The following is a 23353-nucleotide window of genomic DNA, read 5'->3' as shown; positions in this document are numbered from 1 at the left end:
TGAGGGAACATTGATGATTAAGAGTGTCAATTGAGCAAATGTGCATAAAATGTCCAATATAAAGGAACAGCTATAATTAGTATGCTGGCAAACACTATTATCCCATCAATTAAAGTCTTCTTTATCCCACCCAGAACTGAAATGCATTGTTCTGACCAAACCAGGAAACTCATAAAAATTTCAGGCACCAAGAAGAACAGAAACAAGTTTCCAGGCAGAAATAAGTGAACTGTAGGGATCAGAAATAAAAAATTCATGAGGACAATGGCATTGACTCGATAAAATAGTGGATTTTTTTTTCCAAATTTTCAAGTTTATTTTAGGGAAAACTCCAAAGTGCTTTCAACATGATCAGCTCATACTTGTGAGTATGAGTTTAGGTCCAGCTAAATAGGAACTCCTGTGGAATTAATATCTCAGACATTCATTGTATCTGTTGTTTTTAATGCCTTTGTATCAATTTGTACTTTTACAGGTCTATGGTGGGGTCTGGTAGAGAGCCTGATCTCGTTCACCTGGAGGCAAAGACAGTGGATGGTCGTAAGTACATCGGCTTTCAAATATTGCGGTGTGGCCTGTAGCAGCAACAGTGTGGCAGCAGGGCCAGGGCAGTGATTGTGCCCCTGAACTGGGCACTGATGAGGCTGCACCTTGAATCCTGTGTTCAGCCCTGGGCCCCTCACTGCAAGAGAGACATTGAGGTGCTGGAGTGGGGCCAGAGAAGGGCAACGGAGCTGGTGCAGGGCCTCGAGCACAAGTGGGATGGGGAAAGGATGAGACACCTGGGGTTTGGAGAAGAGAAGTCTCAGGGGGCACCTTATTGCTCCCTACAACTGCTTGACAGGAGGATGGAGCCACGAAGGGTCTGGGCTCTGCTCCCAAGGAACAAGGGATGGGACAAGAGGAAATGACCTCAGTCTGGACCAGGGGAGGTTTAGATGGAGATGAGGAACAATTCCTTCCCCAAAGGGTGCTCAGGCATTGCAACAGGCTGCCCAGAGCAGTGCTGGAGTCACTGTCCCTGGAAGTGTTCACAGACCGTGCAGATGAGTCCCTCAGTGCCATGGGTTAGTGGTGGCCTTGGCAGTGCTGGGGTAAGGGTTGGACCTGATGATCTCAAACATCTTTTCCAACCAGGTTGATTCTATGATTCCGGACTGCCCTTATATTCTTGTACCCAGGCAGTATCATGATGGAAATCTGGCTTATATTTAGGGATTCACTCATTTAATATGAAGGGTTTGACTGATTCAGGGCAGGTTTGTTAGAAGTTTTTTCCAGCAAGGCAAAAAGTTGGGACAGGCTGTGAAAGGAGCTGAGAACACAGTAAGGAAGAACAGATGATAAGCAGTAATTGACATTAGTGTATACATCACTTTTTTTTCTTCCTACGTGATTTAGTTCATGGGAACATGGCATTGGAGGGAAGTTCCTGGGTCTCAGAGTCTAGCTGCTGTTGTTTCATGCAGTGCATAATATCCCCTGGTTCATAGCTTTAGAGTTTTAACAGACCAGAGATACTCTGCCTTAGGTACTACCTTTGAAAATATGTCATTTATCTAACTTCAGAAACCTTTTAATGATCAGCTTAAGTGTATTCTTTACTGTTGTTGCTTGTCCTGTCACTGTCCTTCACTTTCATCAGCTCCTCTCCCTCCTTGCTTAGCCTCTTGAGGTACTTTTCTCCATTCCAGGAACCTTCTTTTACCTGTAACTCCAAAATATTCTCCTAATTGGCTGCAAATTCTCTCAAGCACCTTAAGCCTCCCACTGGCCTTTTCTCCTCCAACACATGCTTCCTCAAGGTTTATCTTTGAGCTTCACTGCTTTTGCAGATCTTCCTCCATGGATTTATTTTCCACAACACTGGATTGCCTCAGGAAGGCATCAGACCAAAAGCCTGACTGCTACACAGCTTGTCATTGTAATTCCATATTGTTTCCTCTGTAAACAGCAGCTTTGCTGCAACAGAACAAGCGAATATTTACCATTTGCAATAAATAGGTATTAATGATGCAGTGAATTAATGCCTTTAAAACAGACAAAATGCTCCCCTAAATTGTACTTAAAATGTGCCTTTTGTCACTGGAAACTGACTGAAAAAGTAACTGTAAGGTAACATGGGGTTTAGCTCATTGAAATTTAGCATGAAAGAGAATTTTTTGGAAGATGAATTTTGACAAGAAATAGTTGCAATATAAACCATAAAGTTTAAAAAGTCTTTCCATTTCAAGATAGTCAAGATTAGTAAAAGTGAAAGAATGTATTATCTGTTTCTTATCCTTTATGATCCCTGATTCTTATTATTTCTCCTGTCAAATTCACTTACCTGGACATGGCAACAAGACTGGGAACGTGAGGCTCTCCCTGGGCATGCTAAATGAGAATGAAATATTCCAACAGAGCTGTCTGTTTCAGCACAAAATATTAGTGGTTTAAGGCATTAAGAATTTGAAAGGTCATTGAGATGAGGCACTACAGTTGATGTTTAAGGTTCTATATACTTGTGCTGCTTTCAAGGGATGTTCAGCTCATAGTGGGCACAGAAAGTGCCATGCCCCAAATGCCTTGAATGGTCTTGTTTGAGTTCTTAGGCTGTAATATGAACATTTTGCACAACTGTTGCATATTTTTGCAAAAGACTTCTTGACTGCTTAACAAATTAGTAAGCTTTATGACAGCTTTTAAGGTGGAAACCAAAAAACAGAAAATGAAACTGGCCTCACTGAAGACTCAGGCATGTTAGTAAAGAATTACGCAATAAAAAATTATTGCTCATCAACTAAACTCTAGTAACTGATTCTGTGCACTTATATTGGCTTAGTTGTGAGGCAGCATAGCTGAAGTTTTTCTATTAGTGAGGCTGCGACAGATCTACTGATGTAAATACAGCAGTGGTGCCAAACTTTCAGCCAGTGTGACCCCTCTTGCAAACCACTCATTCAGCTGGTACTTCTACTCATGAGTCAGAAAGGTCCCCAGTTCAGCACATTGCTAATATAAGAAAGTGTGTTGGATTTCCAGTAAGTGCATACTCTGTTTTGCCCATAGTTCTGGGAAGCATTGGTCTCTAGCAGAGGACTGTGGTGGGAAGCAGTAACCTTGGAACATAGCACAGCATTTTTTGCCAGAAGACATTTGCTAGCATTGCAGGATTTTGGGACTGAGACAGGCTGAGTGTGCACATGGCCCATTACTCTAGTTACCATGATCAACTTCATGTGTATAGGTCTGGTAGCTACTAAAGCCTTCTTCTAAGAATTAAATCAGTTTCCTTTTCCTGGATGAAGTAACCATGACCCTCCAATGGATGAGCAAATGTTTCTCCTCCGGAATGATGGTGTGTGACTGCCACTGGGGTGATTGGTGGAAGTGTGCTGAAATGAGAAAGTTACATTTTTATCAAGCTGAGTGTAATTGGCAGGTAATTTTTTTTGTGGGATTTTTTGTGTTGGTTTTGGCTTTTGGTTTTGATTTTTATTTTTCTCTTCGTGCATTTACTTATTTATACTTTGTTTGGAATATCTCTTTTGAGAGTTAACCAAGTGTGAAAATCCAATAAAGGGATTGAATTTGTGCAGGTAGACTTGCCAAAACAAGCCAGGGAGAAAGAAGGGAAGAAAGGGGAGTGGTGTGGAAACAACCATGAAAGGGTACAATAAAATAAAAGACCCTGAAGTGGAAAAATAAGGGCTAAGCAAAAACCTGCTGAACTCAGTGCAAATAAGAAAAACCACCTCATTCTTGTGCTGGTATCTTTTCCAGCAGAAGCTGAGTAGTACAACTTCAGCTTTAGGTGGGAAGAAGTAGAAGTGTCAGCAGAATATGATGGTAGCCCATCTCCCTGGCAGGGTTGTTTGAGAACATCTATCAGCAACAACCTTAGTATTGGGCTTTCCCTGCTAGAAAACCAATAACTCTCTATCTCTTCTCCATGATTATGATCTGTCTGTGCATTTTATTTATTGTGTTTATATGCATAATGTAAAAGGTTTACAAGGCCCAAAATAGTGTCTTAGCAGGCATAAATCAGTATAACTTCAGTAGCATGATTTACACCTGCTCAGGATCTGGCTAACAATATTGTACCTGAACACACGTTCTCACTACTGTTTTTTTCTGGACTCCTGAACACAGTGTGTCTGATCAAACTAGGGTGCAAGTAGTAATGAACAAAATGAGTACAGACTCTGCAGTTTGGTTGTATTGACTGAGATAGATTTGCAGGGCTAAACATTGTCATTTATGTTTTTAATCCTGCTGTGTAATTTTAGAGAGTACTGAGCAAATTTTATCTTCTCAAATATGATGTAATTTTTTTTATTATTTTTTAAAGGTTTCATGCCCAATCTGTGTCAAGCTGGGGCTGAGAACAAAGTGGTAAAAGTGATTTTTCTGGTTGGAAGAACTTCATATGAGCCTTATCTTACATTTCCATTTGTACACTTGGGTGTCCCTCGTGTTCCACTTTGATTTTGGAACAGGATCAAAGGCAAGCCAGCAAAGTCAGCAGGAATAGTGGATAATTTTTGCCTGTTTTCAGGTCAACATCCCAGTAATATATTAATCCCCTACCATTCTTAACCACACGATAAGCTTCTTTTTGTTACGTTCACCACCGTAGACAGGAAGCAGAGTGACTGGTGGAGCTAAATCTGGGTTTGCTAAAACGCAGCTTGAAATGTTTTCTTCACTGTCAATTAATTAATGACATGTAGGGTTTAGGTTTTTAAAGAATACACAAGTCCTGAAAGATCCTTAGTTATGGGCTTATCTCATTTGAGCTAGAGAAGGTTATCTCAGTATTCAAGCTAATGGAAACGGGAGGTAATTTTAAATCAGGTGATGCCTCGAGAAGAATCCAGGCTGTTGGTGAGGATTAGGAAGATGGATTCCTACAATGCATTTGGAGATTAACTGGGTACCCATTGGCCCTCCGGAGAATGGCAAAGCTGACTCACAGGATATCTGAGTGACAGTTTCTATAGGTGCATGTCAAGAAAGCCAACTGTGTGTCCCAGGCCGAAAGTCAAAACCACAACACTGCCCCAGCTACTAAGAAGGAGAAAAAAAAATGACTGCTACTGCTGAACCCAGAACAATGAGATAAGCATTCACTTATGTAGATAGATGCTGACTGATTTTGAGTTTTTAATTTATAAATTTATCTTTTCTTCTTAAGTATAGGTGAAAGAAGCTAGAGGGTTTTCTAATATGCTGGCAAAAATGTAAAGAACTCCTGATATTAGAAAAGTAGTTTTGATTCCTTTGCTTTTCTTCTGTTGCTCTCATTTACATGGCAGCTTTTCATATGGAAAGGTAATTTAGGTGATGCTGTGATTGCAAGTAAGACCAAAGCCTCACCTGGTGTCAGCAGGCATACTCTGCTTGCTGATCAACATCTGGCCAATAGTGTCTGAATCACAAAGTTGTGCTAAGACTTTAATTTCTGTTTTCACAGAAGGTTGCTAGGAAGAATAATCACTGCTGTGGAAAAAAACAAGTAGGCAGTCTGGCCTGGCAATCTTTTGCTAACATGGCTAGAGTGGTGAATTAATTCCCATAGTGGCCTAGACCTGTGCAGTGATTTATTTTTTCCTGGTTCTGGTTAGTATATTTTCTTGATCACTATTAGTATTTGTCCTGGAGAATAACATCTGTTACCTTCTGCAATTATAGGCTTATGCCATAAATGGCAGAGGATATACTTCCCCATGTAAAGAAAAATTCCTGACTATGACATGCAAGGAGGAAAGAGTAGCAGCAGGACAAAACCAGATGTGTGAGTAGTTAGTAAAGGGGATGGCTGTATTTCACTGATTCATTAGTGGTTAATTGCTTTGTAGTTGCTCAGTCCTGAAGAGTCCTGAATACATATCCATATTACAAACGTTTCACAAGTCGACATTCAGACCAGATGGAAATGGATAAAGAACAGTTATTTTGTGTGCTTCTCAAAAAAGGAGTAGAAAGATTAAATTATGGGAGAACATTTAATTAAATTGTGGAACTCATTGCCAGGGGAGGTTGCGAATGCTGAAGTTATACTTGGACTACCAAGACAACCGGACAAATTCTTATGACCTTTTCTAGGTTTCTGTTATTAGTCACTGTTGGAGAGGGGTTACAGGCCTGGGTCTTTCAGTGACGTATGTTGCTACTGTGTTCTTGTGGTTCAGGATACCAGTCATCCTTCAAAAGCTGAAACTATCACTAATGTCTAAGCTACTCAATTATGAACTGGGATACTCCATAGAAAATCTGGAAGACAAATAATTCATAGATTATGTGGATGTTTTTTGCATAAAATCCTGATTTGTTCTTAATGAATTTATTTGTAACGATAATACATTCCTCAATACATTAAAGACAAGAAAAATAAAATTTATACATTTTCAGTGTGTACAGTAAATATTTTCTCGGATTCTTCTTGTGATCAAATCAGGTTTTGAAAAGATCTACATGCAAGCATAGACTAGAAAACAGTGAGTATTAGGTTTGATATACTGTCCAAAATAGCACTCAGCAACAAGTATCCTGAAGCAAGGCCTACTCTGCTTTAGGAAGGGGTTTGAAATTCTACTGTGTACATTTGCAGAGGCTCACCAACCTCCAGTAACAACCTACAACCATCCGTCTTCACCATCTGAGCCAAGAAATGTCTCAGGGATAGAGGATGATGCACTTCCCTTGGGAACATATTAACATGGAGATTGAGCTAAACAGAAAAGACTAAAATATTTCATGGCACAAGTGTCCCTCTGGGTCTCAGCTTTTGCTGTGTGTTAGCATTTGCAATTCTCTTTCACCATTGAAAGATTAATTTTGTAAGAGGTTTCCCTTACAAGATGTCTCCTTCATTCTTGTGTTCTTGTTACTTCTTGCTTCCGCTTCAGAAATAGCTGCCGGTCCCCAAGAAAAGTCCTACCCTAGGTGTCTAAACCTGTCAAAATCAGAGTGTCTGGGGGTGTAAGAGTTGGGAGTTGCTATGTTCTTCTCTCCAGGCACAGCGTGACTTTTTTGTTGTATATTAAAAACAGCAGCTGTTGTTGGAGGTGAGGGTTCTGGAACTGAAAAGCGTAATGTACTAATTACCTATTGCAGGGAAAACATCTGTGCAGGAAAACTAATGAAATTAATTCCAGAGCCTAGCAACTGAATACATTAATTGACATTAATTAATGCTAAATTACAAAGCTCTGCCAATGGAGTCACATAAAATGTCCACAAGAATCAAATGTCCCCCTCTCCCCCCAAAAAAAATCCTTGTGTTAATTTGAACACAGCAAAACTTCCCTTAGGAAAAAGGAGGGATCCAGGCACTACAAGAAGCCTGTTTTTCCTTCTTTCTGTCTCCCATAGCAGAGGGAGCTTTTCTTGGTGTGCCCATCTCAGGGTTTGGCTGTTTGGGAGGTTAGCTTAAGCAATTTCAGTGCTCTGCCCTTTAGTAGTTATTACTGGTATTTTAGAATTGGAGCTGTGGAGAATTGCACTGTAAAAATTCACAAGAATTGCCTTAGTAAATCTTCATCAGTGGTGCAATCACTGCTGCACAGACTCCTCCGATCACAGCAGAAACAGGCATAGTCCCCATTCCTCTGTTAAAACAGGATCAAAAAAACTTAAGTCACCTCTGATGGATGTCAACCTGGCTTGCTCTTTAAAATCTCTTGTGGAGGAGATCCCTTAATCTTCTTTACTGGCTCGTCCCAGCAGCACCCGTCATGCTACCTCCCTGTGCTCTCAGGATAGATAACCCAACGGCATTGCAGTCTGTTTCCCAGACAGCTGGTGTGCCTTGTGGAAGTAAAAGGAAAGAATGGTGTTGAGGGCAAAAAAGGAAACGGTGGGAAATGGAGATCTGATGCTAAATAGCTCTATGCTGGGCTGATTCGATCCCATGTGTGAAAAGCCACCCAATCTTGCCAAAAACTCAGGATCGTGAAGTCAGACATTTCAACTGTGATGCTGCTTTGTTTAAACTCAGGATTGCCAGGAATTTCACTTGGGAACCTTCCTGAGAGAGAATGAGAGACCCTGTCTGCAGTACTGTGTTCAGATCTAGAGCCCCAGTGAGGGTGGTGTAACACTGGAACAGATTGCCTGGAGTGGTGGTAGATGCCCCCATCCCTGGAAGCGTTAAAGATCAGGCTGGATGGAGCTTTGAGAAACCTGGTGTAGTTGAAGATGTCCCTGTTCACTACAGGGGTGTTGAAACTAGACGGCCTTTGAATGTGCCCCTTCCGACCCACGCCATTGTTCAGTTCTATGAATGTGGGTGTAGGTTGGGGAGCTGTCCCTCATGCTACAGTGGACTGAATTAAACAGGAGTGGAAATTGTTCGTGTTGCAGGTGAAGAGATGCATGCCTGTTCTCCACCTTATGACAAAGAGGGGACATGCTGCACCACACTGTACTACGGAGTGGTGGAAGAGTCTCTGGCCCCCTTGTCACCCTCCTTCCTGGGAGAAGAGGGACAGAGGGCTGGACAGCTTAGAAAGAGAACTTTCCTGAGCTCACTGGAATGAGCAGGCTGAGAGTTATGTCGTTCCCTGCCCTCTCGTGGCTAATGTGGGAAAAATCATGTCCCTCGGAAGGAAAATGCATTTCGATCATGCTGTCCGGGGTGTATTAATTAATGTTTTGCAGTGAGCTGCAAAAGCATAAAATGTTATAAACTGCAGTGACTAATAATATTTAGCATGTTATATATTTCAAAAACTCTGCAAATGCTGGGGGAAAATCATCCCTCACCAAACTTTCCTGATGGTTCATTACCCTGCATGTCTGTTTCAAGCAGAAGTCAACAGCCCTTAGAAGGAAGGAAAGAAATGTCAAATGATAGATTTTAATTAAAACCAAGATTAAATATGAGATGGTAAAAATCCAGCCATTTCTGTTGCAGTGTAAAATGCTGCTTCTCTGATCAGAAGGTGGTAATTATATAAAAAAGGGGCTGTGCCTCTCCAAGAAGAAAGATCAGAAGTAGTTCTAACATTAAATACCATGTAGTGTTTCTGTCATATATATGCTAAATGCTAAAATGCCAGAATCCTTCTTCCTATAAATCGGCTTTGTCATTAAGCAAAGTGCAACTTCTTAATTATTTTGAAAGAGCCCAGATTTAATACTGAGAATCTGGTTCTGTATTCTAGGATAAACTAACACCATGAAGAAATTAGAATTGGTTTTTCTTCAGGTGATGGATTGTGACATGAGCATCCTGCGGGCCTTCAGAATAGGAGATGAGGGCAACTCATACAGTGACAGTGGATGAGATGGTTTATGGGCTGCATTTAGGCCATTTACTTTGAAACATGTGACTGAAACTGCTAAGGCTTCTATTTTCAAGAGAGTGTGGAATGATTGCCCAGGTTGCCAGAGTGCACCTACCCACACTATCAACGGCAAACTAGGTAAAACCCTGAACTGGAGGTGGTCTGAATTACTTTCCAAGGTGACCTCTGCAGAGTTTAAGTGCTGTAGGGAATACAGAAGTATGCCATGGAAGGGGCTGTCAGTGGTGACCCTATGGGACAGGTTTCAGCATACTTGTGTATGCTCTGGACCTTGGCCATGTTCTGAATAAATTCAGGATGTGACCATGGGAGAAGTCGTCATGCTCTACAGAAAATCCTACGCCATGGGGATGACAAAGAAACCGTAGAGGCTCAGTACAGACAGCATCTCTCCTGCAGAATAGACTCGCATCTTTAGATCCACAGTTCCTTTGTGAGTCAAAGGACTTGGGTTGCCTGAGCTAATAGGCTTGTGACAGTAGGGAGAATCTGTGCTCAGGATCTCACGTGTCTTGGTTTTGTTCTTCTCCTTTCAGATGCCCAGTACATCACCTGCAAGATGCAGAACTGCAGTGAAGCCACTCATGGCAAACCATTTCCCGGCTATATTGATCATAACTCCCTGATTGTCCAGGATGATTATGTCTTTGTTCAGGTGCAGAACACCTTTTTATTTATTCTATTTTGTATTCTATTATTCTATATTATATTCTTTTCCATTCCTTTGCATATGTGTGCTTGTGTGTTAGCTCCCAACTAATCAGACAACACTGGATCCAAATAATAAAGGTACCGAGTGAATTGTAGAAGTTCATTACAATGCTAATAGTCTTCCTTTTACCTCCAGTAACTTGTCACTCTAGGGTCATAAAGTTCCTGCTTGGAGCATCCACCCTATGTACTGGAGTGCTCTGTGCCACTCCCTACAATGCTGTCAGCACTCTATGGTTACTGCTGTAACCTCCCAGCTTGAAGTGATGTGTCAGTCATCTCTTTTTAAAGGGAATAGACCAGAACGGTTTTAAGCATGAGAGTGAAGTAGAAAAGGAGGGAGGGAGTCAGAAGAAGAATCAAAGAAGGAATAATCAGGCTTTATTGTTATGCCTTACTTGTGATTACAATGAAAAGGCTGAAGATGAAATGTACTAATCCAAACTGTGTTCCAGGTGGGACCTTATGAATACATAACTATTGTGGGTTTCATTAGGCTCCCACCAGTGTCCATTTAACAGCAGTTGAAGGGGACAAAAATAACAGAATTGCAGGGAACAGAGGTGAACTGGAAATCATTGGAACTAAACAGGTTTTCCAGACAGTTTATATTCTGCTATGCTTGGAAGTGGAGGCAAGAGAGAGGACTGATATTTTAAATTTGGTGAGTTGATTGCTAATTACTTTAGGTTAATGAACTCAGTCATAAACTCTAGTCTAAATCATTCACTAATAAATCTGGGGGACATACATTTCAGAACAGCTTTTGTGCTTAGTGTGTCTGAAGCATAAAAGAAATGTTTCTGTGGTAAGAAAAACAGGGGCACGCATCACTGTTCATCCATGCTCTCTCATTTCAGAATCACTGTGTGTTTGTGTCTTGAGCTGGGTAATTTCTCTTCATATGTGAATTGATTCATTACTTCATCACTTGATTTTGTGCTCTTCAAGACTGTTAGTCTTCTCTGTTCTGACCTGATGTTACACACTGTAAAGAACTAACCCCTTTGCCTCATCTAAAGTTAATACTGGGGAGATTGTTTGCCTTTCTGTATAGCCCTTGTATTTTGATGCATTTTTCTTTCTTTCTATATAAACTGCTGTATAGTGTTCCCAGTGCTGTCAGTTTTCAGCTTTCTTCCACCTTTGTGCTAGCTGCATGGTGCAAGGATGAAGGAGCATATGAGGAGAAGCAGCCTTTTATGATGTTCCCTTTAATGCCCAGTGGGACTTTGCACAGCTTTATACATTCATGTTCATAATGCAGTTTGAGAGGGTATCAGGTAATATTTGGATTTTGGAAGCTCCCATTTTAATCCTTAGATATCTTAAGATTCTTAAATATAACAGGTCAAAGAGACAGTACTTGCCAATCATTAACAGTTGATACTTACAGTTATGAAATAAGAATACTGTAATCCCTGGAAACAACCTATGCTTTGTTCAAAGTAGACAGTGAATTCACTCTTGGCAGGTAATTTAAAATTGGATTCTTCAGGTGGTTACATATTTATTGGGATGTATCTGACTGGCAAGGAACAGCTAAATAACATGCTGTGGCTGATGTTGGGCTCTGCCTTATCCCGGCACTGATCTGCAGAGGATGAATAGTCCTAAACCTACCAGACTGTAAAAGCTTGGAAAAAATAGATGAACTCCCTGAGCATCCTTCCCAAGCCTTCTCTGCCTTCCTTGTCTCTAACGTTTCTGCAGTAAGGCTGCATTCTTATTTGGAATGCGAATTAGTAGGCTGAAAAGCAGGAGAATAGGGGAATGTGAGTTTATTTCTCCCACTACACCATATTGTATTTATAAATTCACACTCTCGTAAACAATGCTTCTGGACTTCCTCCCCCTAACTTTTGCCCAATTCCCTTAAAAAAAAATAAAAAAAAATTGAAGAGATTTAAAATAAGAAATAGTAATTATTTTACTTCATCTGGTATGAACCCAGCCTCTATCTATCTTGCATTTTAAACTACTGCAGTGCATTTTAAAACACTTACTACCAAAGAAAAGTCTTGATAAGCTCAGATATCAGGCAATTAAAGCAACTATCTACATAGAAATATTGAAGTATTTGTTCTTCAGTATCTTTCATCCCAAGATTTCAAAGTACTTTACAAATATTGATTATACTTCAGCAGCCCTTGAAGCCAGATAACATTGATGACTTCTTTTTTCTTTCAATTTCACGCCCCTTTAATATGTGATAGGAAATGAAACCTCACATTGCTCCAACCCAGCATTTTCAAGGTCTTGTCAACAAGTATTTAAAGACTTAAATAAATGGCCAGATTCACAGAAATACTAAGTCAACTGAGCTGTGAATGCTTAGCTGATCTTGTAACAGCTACATCTGATGGCTTGTGTGGGGCCATACAAGAACCAAAGCTGGAGGCAGAAATTGAACTCAATCTTCATGTCTGCAAATCTGCTAATCTAACCAACAGCAGCTCTGCATATAGCAAAAAGACTGTGGTCTCTTATTGTGGTAAAGCAGAAGAGAGCTATGGTATCAGCAGGTGACATAATGGTCCAAGTGAAGCCAGGACTTTACTTTCTCCAGTCTTGCACCTGAAATTCTGGACTTTGTCTCCCTTTGCAAATAATAGGTTTTCTCTTCCTTTCTTTTTTAGCCACTGTTGGTCGGATCAATGCTTATTCATCAACTGTAATAGTGCTGCAGTTTTAAGCCATTGCCACCAACATAGTGGTATTTCCCTTGACAGGTTTAGCTTGATATTTTTCCTGATAACAAAAACATGTTTTATAAAATCCTGATGATAACATATCTGCTTCTCTCATAGCTGACATCAGGAGGGAGACCGCATTATTATGTTTCTTATAGGAGGAATGCATTTACACAGATGAAGCTGCCAAAGTACTCCTTGCCCAAGGTAAGTTGCTGTTGCTGAAATGCCCATATGAACCTACAGTTACTTTGATTGTACAGAAATTCTTGAATCCAACACCAGTAACAAGATGACATGTAAGGAGTGAAAACGTTCTTCTTTAACAGAACATTTGCAAGCAAGAAAGGACTGGAAACAAAGTCAGCTCTATGGTTAGTCAAGGACATGAGCATGAAATGTAGATGGATACTACAGCCCATGTTAATTACCATTTCTTTATGGTTAGTTAATTAATTTTTAGAGGGGATGCTCTTTTCTTTTTCACCTTTTTTTGGTCTTAAAATTCCCTTTTCCCATCCCTAGCCTGTGGGTTGCTTTTTGTGCTCTGCCTCATTAGCAGATTTTAATGGAAACCAAGCAAAGAGATGTCTTTGTGTGTCTGCTCCATATCTTCCCTCATTAAGAACAATGGTGAATTAGCATTGGAGCTTGAAAGGCTATTGCTGCCTTCTAGAGCTGAATTTTTTTAAAGACCTATCTGAAATGTTAGGTCCATTTTGAAGAAGTCACCATTTTGCAGCTGGGCTTCTAACACTTCTAACTGCTAACAAAGACAGAGGGGTTTTTTTTTTTAGGCCTTTTCATTCTTGATATAGTCTGGCTTCAATGAAATTTAAGCTCAAAGGTAGCAAAAGATCTTTTGGATTCTGTTTGAGGTCTAACATCTATCTGGAGACAAATGCATTCCCAGAAGGTAAGCAAAGAATGTCAAAAGGAAGAGGAGAAAGTGCACGGTCAGACTGTTCCTAGTAGTTGAAAGTGTATCCGATTTTGTAGGTGGCAATATTCAAAGAGATAATTCAGCTAATATCATAGCAGGCTATCTTTGATTCTTCAAACCAACTGATCTGTTTATAGCAGACTGGCTGGGTGACCTTCATATAAGAACACTGCCACTGAAACCCTGACCTTCAATGCTCTACCTTGCTTACTTTGCTGTCGTACCCTTCACTTCTGTTTAGATCACCTGAAAACCTAGTTTACAGGACATTGAGAACACTACTAGAAGGAATGGGTCTTCTTGCGTCTGACACAGGAGATCTATGGTCTGCCCCAAAATCTTCATTCACGTTTAAAGAACGCTTAGTTTGAAACTTCCTGCCCAAGCAGGAAGGAATTACTCAGATCAGATTTAAACAATTGTTATTTGAAGTAGCCTTTAGCAAAGGAGTTGCGTTTTTAGCATGATTCTAGCACTCACATCAGAATTGTCATTTACACCTGATTCAAACCACCTATAGAGAAGCTGCTTGCTTTGAATCGGTTAACTGCTTTAGCCCAGGCTTTTCCAAATGTTCACCTTCCTAAAGAGATCTCTGGAGAGCCGGGGAAAATGCACTGCAATTGAATTGCAGTGTGTTCTCAGAGAATAGAAACTGGAACAGTACAATGATGCTATTTGACCCAAAGCAAAAGGCAGATATATAAGGAGATAAGACACTTTGTCACAATCTCAGGATATCTTCAAAGACTGAAGAGCTACATTTGGCTTGGAAGAAGCTACAGTGGAGCTGTGGCTGTCTAGAAGGCTGCTATCAAAGCAAGATAGCTGCTTTTATTAAAAATGCACAAAGCATTATACTATTCAAGGAATCGAAACATAGAGTTTCTCTTATGCTTAAATTCTCTTTTATCTCCTTCAGCTAAGAGAGAGGGGCCAAATATGGTAAACAGTGCTAAGCGATTTCTGGAATTAGAGGTAGAAATATCAAGCTTCTTGTCTCTCCATGTTGCTCTTCCTAAGGTGAAGGGGTGTGAAGGCAGGCAGTTTTGGCAGGTGATGACACCAAGCTGTGTGGTTCGGTTGATACACTGGAGGGAAGGAATGCCATCCAGAGGGACCTTGACACGCTTGTGAGGTGGGCTGGTGCCAACCTTATGAAGTTTAACCATGACAAGTGCAAGGTCCTACACCTGGGTCAGAGCAATCCCAGGCACAGCTACAGGCCGGGCAGAGAAGAGATTCAGAGCAGCCCTGTGGAGAAGGACTTGGGGGTGCTGGTCGATGAGAAAATGAAAATGAGCTGGCTTCAGTGTGCGCTTGCAGCCCAGAAAGCCAACCGTATCCTGGGCTGCATCAAAATGAGCTTGAGCAGCAGGTCGAAGGAGGTGATCCTGCCCCTTTATTCTGCTCTTCTGAGACCTCACTTGGAGTATTGTGTGCAGTTCTGGTGTCCTCAACATAAAAAGGACATGGAACTGTTGGAACAAGTCCAGAGGAGGGCCATGAGGATGATCAGGGGACTGGAGCACGTCCCATATGAAGACAGGCTGAGAAAGTTGGGGCTGTTCAGCCTGAAGAAGAGAAGGCTGCGTGGAGACCTCATAGCAGCCTTCCAGTATCTGAAGGGGGCCTATAGGGATGCTGGGGAGGGACTCTTCATTAGGGACTGTAGTGATAGGACAAGGGGTAACGGGTTAAAACTTAAACAGGGGAAGTTTAGATTGGATATAAGGAGGAAATTCTTTACTGTAATGGTGGTGAGGAACTTGAATAGGTTGCCCAGGGAGGTTGTAAATGCTCCATCCCTGGCAGTGTTCAAGGCCAGGCTGGACAGAGCCTTGGGTGGCATGGTTTAGTGTAAGGTGTCCCTGCCCATGGCAGGGGGGTTGGAACTTGATGATCTTAAGGTCCTTTCCAACCCTAACTATTCTATGATTCCATACTGCTGCTCAGGCAGAAATAGCCTACAGCAAATCAAAACTAAAATATTCTTGTTGGTATTGATAGCCTGGTAGCCAGTTTGATTAAAAGCCTAAATGAACTTGAAACTCAGTCCTATACAGGAAGTTCCCTATATATGTCTATATTGGTTAACTGTGTAGATGGTCATTCTTGAGGCCTGTTAATTTCTGCATTGATATTGATCTGTGGGTTGGTACTACCTATTCTGTACCACAGTGTGGTCTCTGTCACAGACCCTGATATGTCACTCATGATAATCCCCTTAAATGTTCACACAGGATATATTCATTCCATTTTAGACCAATGTACTGTGCAGACATCTGTGAATACTGAAGCAAGGCAACCAATTTCTCTTTTAAAAAGACCTGTCCTTAACTGATGCTGGGCTGAATACTGATGGAACGTGTGTGTGTGGTACCTCTGTTTTAAATTTATCACCTTCTTTCAATTTCAGGATGCACATCCTGATGGACGAAGCAATAACCACGAGAAAATCCTTAAATACAAACCTTAAAAAGAGCTGACAGTCCCAGTAATTGACAGGATAATACAGTCATTATACATTCCTGCTATTTAACTTGCCAGGAAGGAAAATTTCTTGCCCAATTTCAAAAAGAGCAATTGAAGCATGTTTATTAGTTCAGAAAGGCTTTAGCCATCTGAGTAGGCACCTGATCAAACCCATGAGTAGATTTGGTCTCTTACTTTTGTCTTTGGAAAGGCAAGAGGGCCAGGTAGTAGAATTGTATATGAATGTATTTCCACTATGTGTTGGAACAGAGAGAGAAAAACTTGGCCTCTCACAAGGCAAATACAAGGGGAGCCCCTGAAGTTGATGACCGAGAAAGGTGGCTTGCTTCACATTCCTATCCTCTTCCCTTTCTGCAGGGAGGTGAAACGTACTTTTCTTGTAGTAGTGGAAGATGCAGTGAAGTTCTTGCTCCATATCAAGCGATTTTTTAATTATTCCTCCCCCCTAAAAAAACAACCCTCACCCTGAAAAAAATAAATAGTAGTGAACGTGATATGCACATTAATTTTCATTTTTTCAGTGTGGGAAGCAGAAAATTCCTCATGTTGGTCAAAGACCTCTTTGATGCCCATATATTGATCCCTTCCTGTCAAAGCTTTGCATGTTTACTGCATCTATTGAACAAGGCCATATTAAGAAGAAAAGTTAATTGATCCCCAAACGCAAACAGTCAGAATGCTGTCTTTCTTTATTTTCTGCACTAATAATATATATGCTATATAATATAAAATACGTGCTAATTCTGTCTCAATCTCTGCTTCTCCGGGCTTAAGTTACTTCAGCTTTACTGGGATCTTCTTTAGACTTGAATTTTGCAGCATGATGTGATCAAACTCAGGAAGCATCTAGTGAATAAATTAACTTATTTGCTTCTTAAGCATTCATGTAATTGCTTTTAGTTTTCCCTGGTGTTGATCAAAATATCTTTTACCTCTCTCCCCTAGTTATTACAAAACTATTTATTAAAATGGTAAGTTAATGAAACTGTACATTCACCAGACAAAATAAGTTTTACATATAGTCTCTATCTATGTTTAAATAGAGAGGGATGCCCGTGTGTTTATTGAGTTTAAATCTGAGATTAGAGCTGCGCTGTCCAATGTTGTCTGAAGCACACTGGGACACCTACTCATGTAGATCTACCATGAGGGTAGATCTACATGATACAGGGTGACAGTCTGAAATAAGGACCTGCTGACGAACAGCTGTGGCACTAACTTCTACTAGCACAGCTGGAACTAAGAGAGGATAACTATTTAGAATCACAATTAGTAGAAGGCAGTGGGACTTATATTGCCTTTCATGATGCCTCAGGATTTAAGCCAATCTGTTCCTCCATAAAGCCAGACCATCTTCTGGGATGTATTTTTCTTCAGTGCAAAGAAACAAGTAAATCAAGTGAATATGCATCCACTGCATACTCAGATGTAGATCTGGATGAGCAAACAACTGCTCTGAATCTTAACTTCACTTTCAAATTTATAGATCAGATTTCTTCATTATATTATTTTTCATCTTTTTGTTGGAAGGGTCCATCTGAAGGTGTTCATTTCTCCTACAAAACCACCAGAAAGGCGATTGCCAAGGCTATTATTAACAGAAGGAAGAAGTAGCATCTGATTCCAAAGAGCATATTTTCTGATAAAGTTCTCAGTTTTGCATATAGAAAGCTCTGGCTGAGATTCATGGAAGCAGAATAACTCTGGGATATCTGCCCAAACCAGACAGAATAGCTGAATCTGCTGGGAATCACCTAGTGCAAAAAACCCTGCATTTATATTCCTACCTCCACAGATTTTTGTGGCACCAAAGAACTTAGAATGCCTATGCTAGGCAGATAGAACCTAGGAATTTCATTATAAAAATCCCCCTCTTAATGGCCTTTCCCACTGAATAGTAATTTCTTCAGACATTGAAAGAGGGAGTTGGGTTTCATAGTTTCTGTTTTTTCCTTAATTATACAATGTTTTCAGTGCTTCCTGCCTGCCGGAACACACAGATCAAACAGAGTAAAACAAAACCTTACGCTAGTGATCTAACTAAAAATCTGCTCTCTACATCTAGCAAGTATCCAGGTTGTCTTTCTGTTACCTTTCTTGGAGGTTTGATGTGTTTGCGGTGTGTGGTGTATTTAGTGCAGTGGCTTCCAGTCAATACCGTCATTAGAAATAAGAAATAACAGCAGCACTGGCTGCCGACATTGACCCATTAGATCTTCCTTGTATCAGTTCCCAATGGTTTCTGAATGCTAGACAAGGATCAAATGTTTCAGATGCTGTTTTTTCTAATTAAAAAACCCCAACTAAACCAAACCAAACAAAACCCCAAACAAAACAAAATATATTTTAACATCTGTGATTCCACAGCCACAAATGGAATCACTCAGATGTCAGGAAACCCACCAAAATGACCAACAAATAAGCATCACCACCACCCCCCAACAAAGCATTAAAATGAAAGTGTTGGTGGGGGAGTGCTGCTTTGTAACACTTGTATTGCCAATGTAAATGTTCAGTTAACACCTCATCATTAATTACCGCTTTGAAAACTGGCAGAAGAGAGCTGGTGTAAAATATTCCTGAATGGAATTATCCACTTACAGGAGTGTTGTCTGCAGTTTCTGATTAAACTAGCCTAAATATATCCCTTGCTCCTCCACAATTACTTTGGTGCCCTTGGAAATGACAGGATAGAGCTCCTTCTAGTAACCTTCCTTTTTCTTTCCTCAGGACATGCATGTTATCAGCACAGATGAGAATCAGGTGTTTGCAGCTGTACAAGAGTGGAACCAGAACGACACATACAATCTGTATATCTCGGACACCCGAGGGGTATACTTCACCCTGGCCTTGGAAAATGTCAAGAGTAGTCAAGGGCTGGAGGGAAATGTGATGATTGACCTCTATGAGGTATGTCATGACTCCAAACGTCTCATTCCTATTTCAGGAGCTCATGTGATGCCAGTACTATTTCCTTCATGCACATCACTCTTGTAACATGAATGTGAGCAGCAGAGCCAAAAATTGACTAAACACATAGTTTTACCTTCCTTTTACTTTAGGGCCACAGTGCTGTCAGCTGAGTTTCAAGGCCAGATTTTACACAGGTGGTCAGTTTAGGCCCAGCCTTAACAATATGAAGAGATTAACTGCTGTACTCTCCTGTAGATTCTCAGATGAGGAAGAGCTCATGGGTCTGTCATGCAATGGAATATGTATTGTATCTGAAGATGTAGTGGAATAGTTCATTCAGTGCCTAAGAGGAGCAATTTAATTTTCTTGGCCAAAATCCTGCTGACCCACATTGGTCCAGCCTATGGCTCTGAAAGCTCCCAACACTCTGAATAGCATCATTCCCCAATTTTTGCGGCACTTCTGACAGCCTAATCTCTTGGTTTAGAAGTAAGGAGAGACAGCAGTTTTCACTTGACTCTATCACCTTCCTCAGCTTGGACTATTCTGGGAACTGAAGTGATTTTTAGATACACCCTCTTGGGCTATTCCATGAGCATGGAATCTCTCCTACTGCATTTTGGTGTCCATTTTACCCCTGAGCCTTTTGCTGAGCAAGTACGTATTTCCTGAGCTCACCTGTAAGAAGGACAATATACACTGTTTTTATGACAGCTGATCCTAAGATTTTTAATGTGTGCTTGTACTTTTCTTGCTCTGCTGCCTGTTTTATTTCTGGAGATGGCACTCAGCTAAGTAGGAACTCAGTCCTCAGCTGCTGTTTTGAGGATCAGCTTCTCTTTTGAGGTCTCCCCCACAGTCTTTTCTGACCAGGGAAAGGGCCATGAACCAGATCTGAGTTCCTTTGAGAGTAAAACATTTCCCATCACCATCTGAATATTAGCTCTGCTGTATAGTTTTGCCTTCAGATGCCATTTACTTGGAAACACCTTGAATTGTTCAGAGAGCCCAAGTGTTACACATAAATGCAGATGAACTGTAGGAGGATGGGCACTGGCATTTCAAGGAGATTTTTACTATTAATCTCTCTGCAGCACTGGCAGCCCATGGAAAAACTGTTGCCTCTTATTACTGTCAGCTTGAGAAACAGTTTTACTGCATTATGTAAAGGTGTCCCACGTCCGGGGGGGGGGGTGGGGTGTGCTTGGGGGAATTACCACCTTTGTTTTGTTTTATCAAGCTGACACCACACAGTAACCTGGATTGAAATTGATGGCATTGGACTTCTAGCATCATATCTGCTGATTATATAAGTAGAAAGATATTGGCTGGCACTGAACCTGGCACAAACCTTCCTTTAGATTTGATGTTCTAGCTGGAAGGGAACAGAAAGCCAGCCAGAATGATTCTCCAAGTAGTGTTGCTGCAAATGATGAATGCTCTAGGAGTAATGGAGATGAAGATGAAAGAAAAAAAAAAAGATAAAACAAAATTGAGAGATTGCAAAATTAGTCCTTCTGTGGTGACAGGGGTATATTTAGAACAGGAAGATTGAGGAGATGCCGGAGAAAAACAGGCTGATAAAATCAGGGCTGTTCAGCCTGGAGAAGAGAGCCTTTTACAGACAGCTGGAATTAGGCCCACAATTACAGACCCTCATGGGGGACTTCAAACACCCTGACGTCAGCTGGAGGAACAAGCAGTCTGGGAGGTTCCTGGAATGCACTGATGGTTACTTTCTGAGACAGGTGATGGAGAACTCAACGAGGAGAGGTGTGCTGCTGGAACATATACTAACAAACAAGGAAAGACTGGTTCATGATGTGAAAGTTGAGGACAGCCTGGGCTACAATAACCATAAGATCATGGAGTTCAGTATCATGTTAGGAAGAAGCAGGGCTATAAGTAAGATCGCAGCCCTGGACTTCAGGAGAGGTAACTTTTGCCTCTTTAGGGAATTTCTTGGAAGAATCTCATGGGAACAAGCCCTAGAGGGAAGAGGAATCCAAGAGAGCTGGTTAATATTCAAGGCTCACTTGTCCAGGCTCAAGAATGCTGCATCTCCGTGGACAAGAAATCGAGCAAAGGGACCAGGAGACCTGCATGAATAAACTAGGAGCTCCTGTCAAAACGCAAGCACAAGCGGGAGATATACGGGAGGTGGAAGCACAGACAGACCAGTTAGGATGAATATAGGGATGTTGTCAGAATATGCAGAAATATGATACTGAAGAAGGGACCAGATTCTTCTTGGTGGTAACAGGCAACAGGATGAGAGGCAATGGGAAGAAACTAAAACCACAGGAAGTTGTACCTGAACATGAGGAAAGACTTCTTTACTGTGAGCGTGACTGAGCACTGGAATAGGTTGTCCAGAGAGATTATGGAGGTAGTTAAGAGCCATCTGGACACAATTCTGAATAATGTGCTCTAGGTGACTCCGCTTGAGCAGGGAGGTTGGACTAGGTGACCTCTGGTGGTCTCTCCCAACCTCAACCATTCTGTGGCTCTGTGTAAAAAAATCTGATCAATGCTGCTCAGGGAATTGCACTGGGCATGAAAAGAAAATAGAGACTTTTTCATGGTGTTTCATCATTTTCTCCTTTCTCTTGTAAGTTTTCAGGAGCCCTTCACTCAGAAGTTGCTATGTCAGTGCTGCTGGACCTTGTAGAGGATGAGGAGACTACTCCTAGAGGGACATTATTCTCCCTCTGCATGTTGGACAGAGCAGGGTATGAGAATAGCTCTTCTCTCCATCACCTGGCAGTAATATTTCATGAGTAGCACACTAGACTCAGCATGAAGTGGGTCTGTAGTCACAAAAGGGCTGTCCTAAAAATGACCTCCTAGAGAAAGGGGAGAGCGAGAATCACTGCCCATTGGGTTTGAGTGCCCTTTCTAGTTCCTGCACCTCTCCAGTAATGTGCTATGTCTCTTCTTGGCTCTGTATTTGGACTGATCTGCAGCAAGACAATCATGCCTATGGGAATCCATGCCTGAAGTGATAACAGACTGTGAGAAGATGTGTCTATAGCTATGATATATAAGCCTATCACTCTAGGATGTATTTTTTTAGCAGTATACCTCTTGGATAAGAATTATATGTTTGGCATACAAAGTTGATGATGGAGAGCGAAGAATGTGTTTTGAGTTGTGTCCTCGAGTGTCTTGTATGAATCTTTCTAAAACTGTCAACAACATTTGTATCCACACACAATGGATTCGAAGCAGTGAGGACTGTCTACAATGCCTCTGTGGGAGCTGATGGAGTACTTTTCTTTCTGACCACTGGTGGTCAGGTACTTACTTGCATGAGCTTTCCTTTCTTGTGATTGTACAAACAGCAAGGATAAACAGATCATTGTGTGCATCACTGTTGTGTATATACAATAGGAATATCTCCTCCACCTGAGGGCACACAAACACATATAGTGTGTGCAGTCTCTTTTTTAAGATAAAGCTGTCCAAGACTGACAGTGTAACTTACACTTTGCTTTCTTGAGAAAGGAATCTGAGTCCCAGCCCATGACTAGAATCATAAAAAGAAAGATTCACAGGATTTCACACCACATTTATCACCTGATATATAAAATGCTCTTTAATCATTTATGGCCAGCATTTCACAGGGACTATATAATACAACTATTTCAGGACAGCAGCAAAACAAAGTACAAATGGAGCTATAGGCTCTGGCCTCTGGTAGTAAAGGCAGAACTATGTTATTTTTCCATCCCTGTCTTACCACGCAGTATCACTTGAATACAAAATGCCCTTATCATTTTAGGGTGCCTTTCGACTACAGCAAATCCTGCATACTGGGTTGGGTGGGACAAATCCAGCTAAGAAATTGAAAATATTATCTTTTTATGCTAATAACAACAATATCGTTAACTGCTTAATTTAAAGACTACTGCTCGTTATAACAAGTCATGTCTAAGACTTTAAATAACTTCAGATGAAATTCCATGCCATTGCTCAAGCAGGAAAGTGCTATTCGGAATGACTTAGTACATCAGCGTACTGTACCAATGCACTGTACACTGGTAGTCCCACAGCTCGTCACTTGAAGAGCAATAAGGTCCTATTCACCGGGAGCTGTAGCATCTGAATCCAGACACATAATTATATTAGCTGAGCTGGAACAAGCTCCAAATTTGCTGTGTAACCATTTGCCATGTAATGCCATTTAAGTGAGAATGTGTATAGGTAAAAAGGCTTGATGAATAATTCTGTGCACTAGTTCTAGGGGGATGACTGAACAGACTTGCTGGAAACAAAAAAAAAATCTCTCTTCCCCC

At 41.0% G+C, this 23353-nt stretch overlaps 1 protein-coding gene across 4 annotated transcripts in view; it reads left to right on the top strand.

Annotated features, from left to right (window-relative positions):
• The window catches only part of SORCS1 (sortilin related VPS10 domain containing receptor 1), a 293578-nt gene that overhangs the window by 205227 nt on the left and 64998 nt on the right, over positions 1–23353 (top strand). For all 4 annotated transcript variants that reach the window (XM_061372634.1, XM_061372633.1, XM_061372636.1 and 1 more), the window contains exons 6-9: positions 476–540; positions 9836–9954; positions 12821–12910; positions 18873–19052. In XM_061372634.1, the coding sequence (XP_061228618.1) occupies positions 476–540; positions 9836–9954; positions 12821–12910; positions 18873–19052 (454 nt within the window). The remainder of the gene's footprint in view (positions 1–475; positions 541–9835; positions 9955–12820; positions 12911–18872; positions 19053–23353) is intronic.

The sequence above is a fragment of the Neopsephotus bourkii genome, unplaced genomic scaffold (assembly GCF_033783945.1).
Source record: "Neopsephotus bourkii isolate Nb327-2 ecotype Australia unplaced genomic scaffold, CSIRO-AGI_Nbou_v1 NB_1615, whole genome shotgun sequence".
NCBI lineage: Eukaryota > Metazoa > Chordata > Aves > Psittaciformes > Psittacidae > Neopsephotus > Neopsephotus bourkii.
This window is presented reverse-complemented; position numbering and strand designations above follow the sequence as displayed.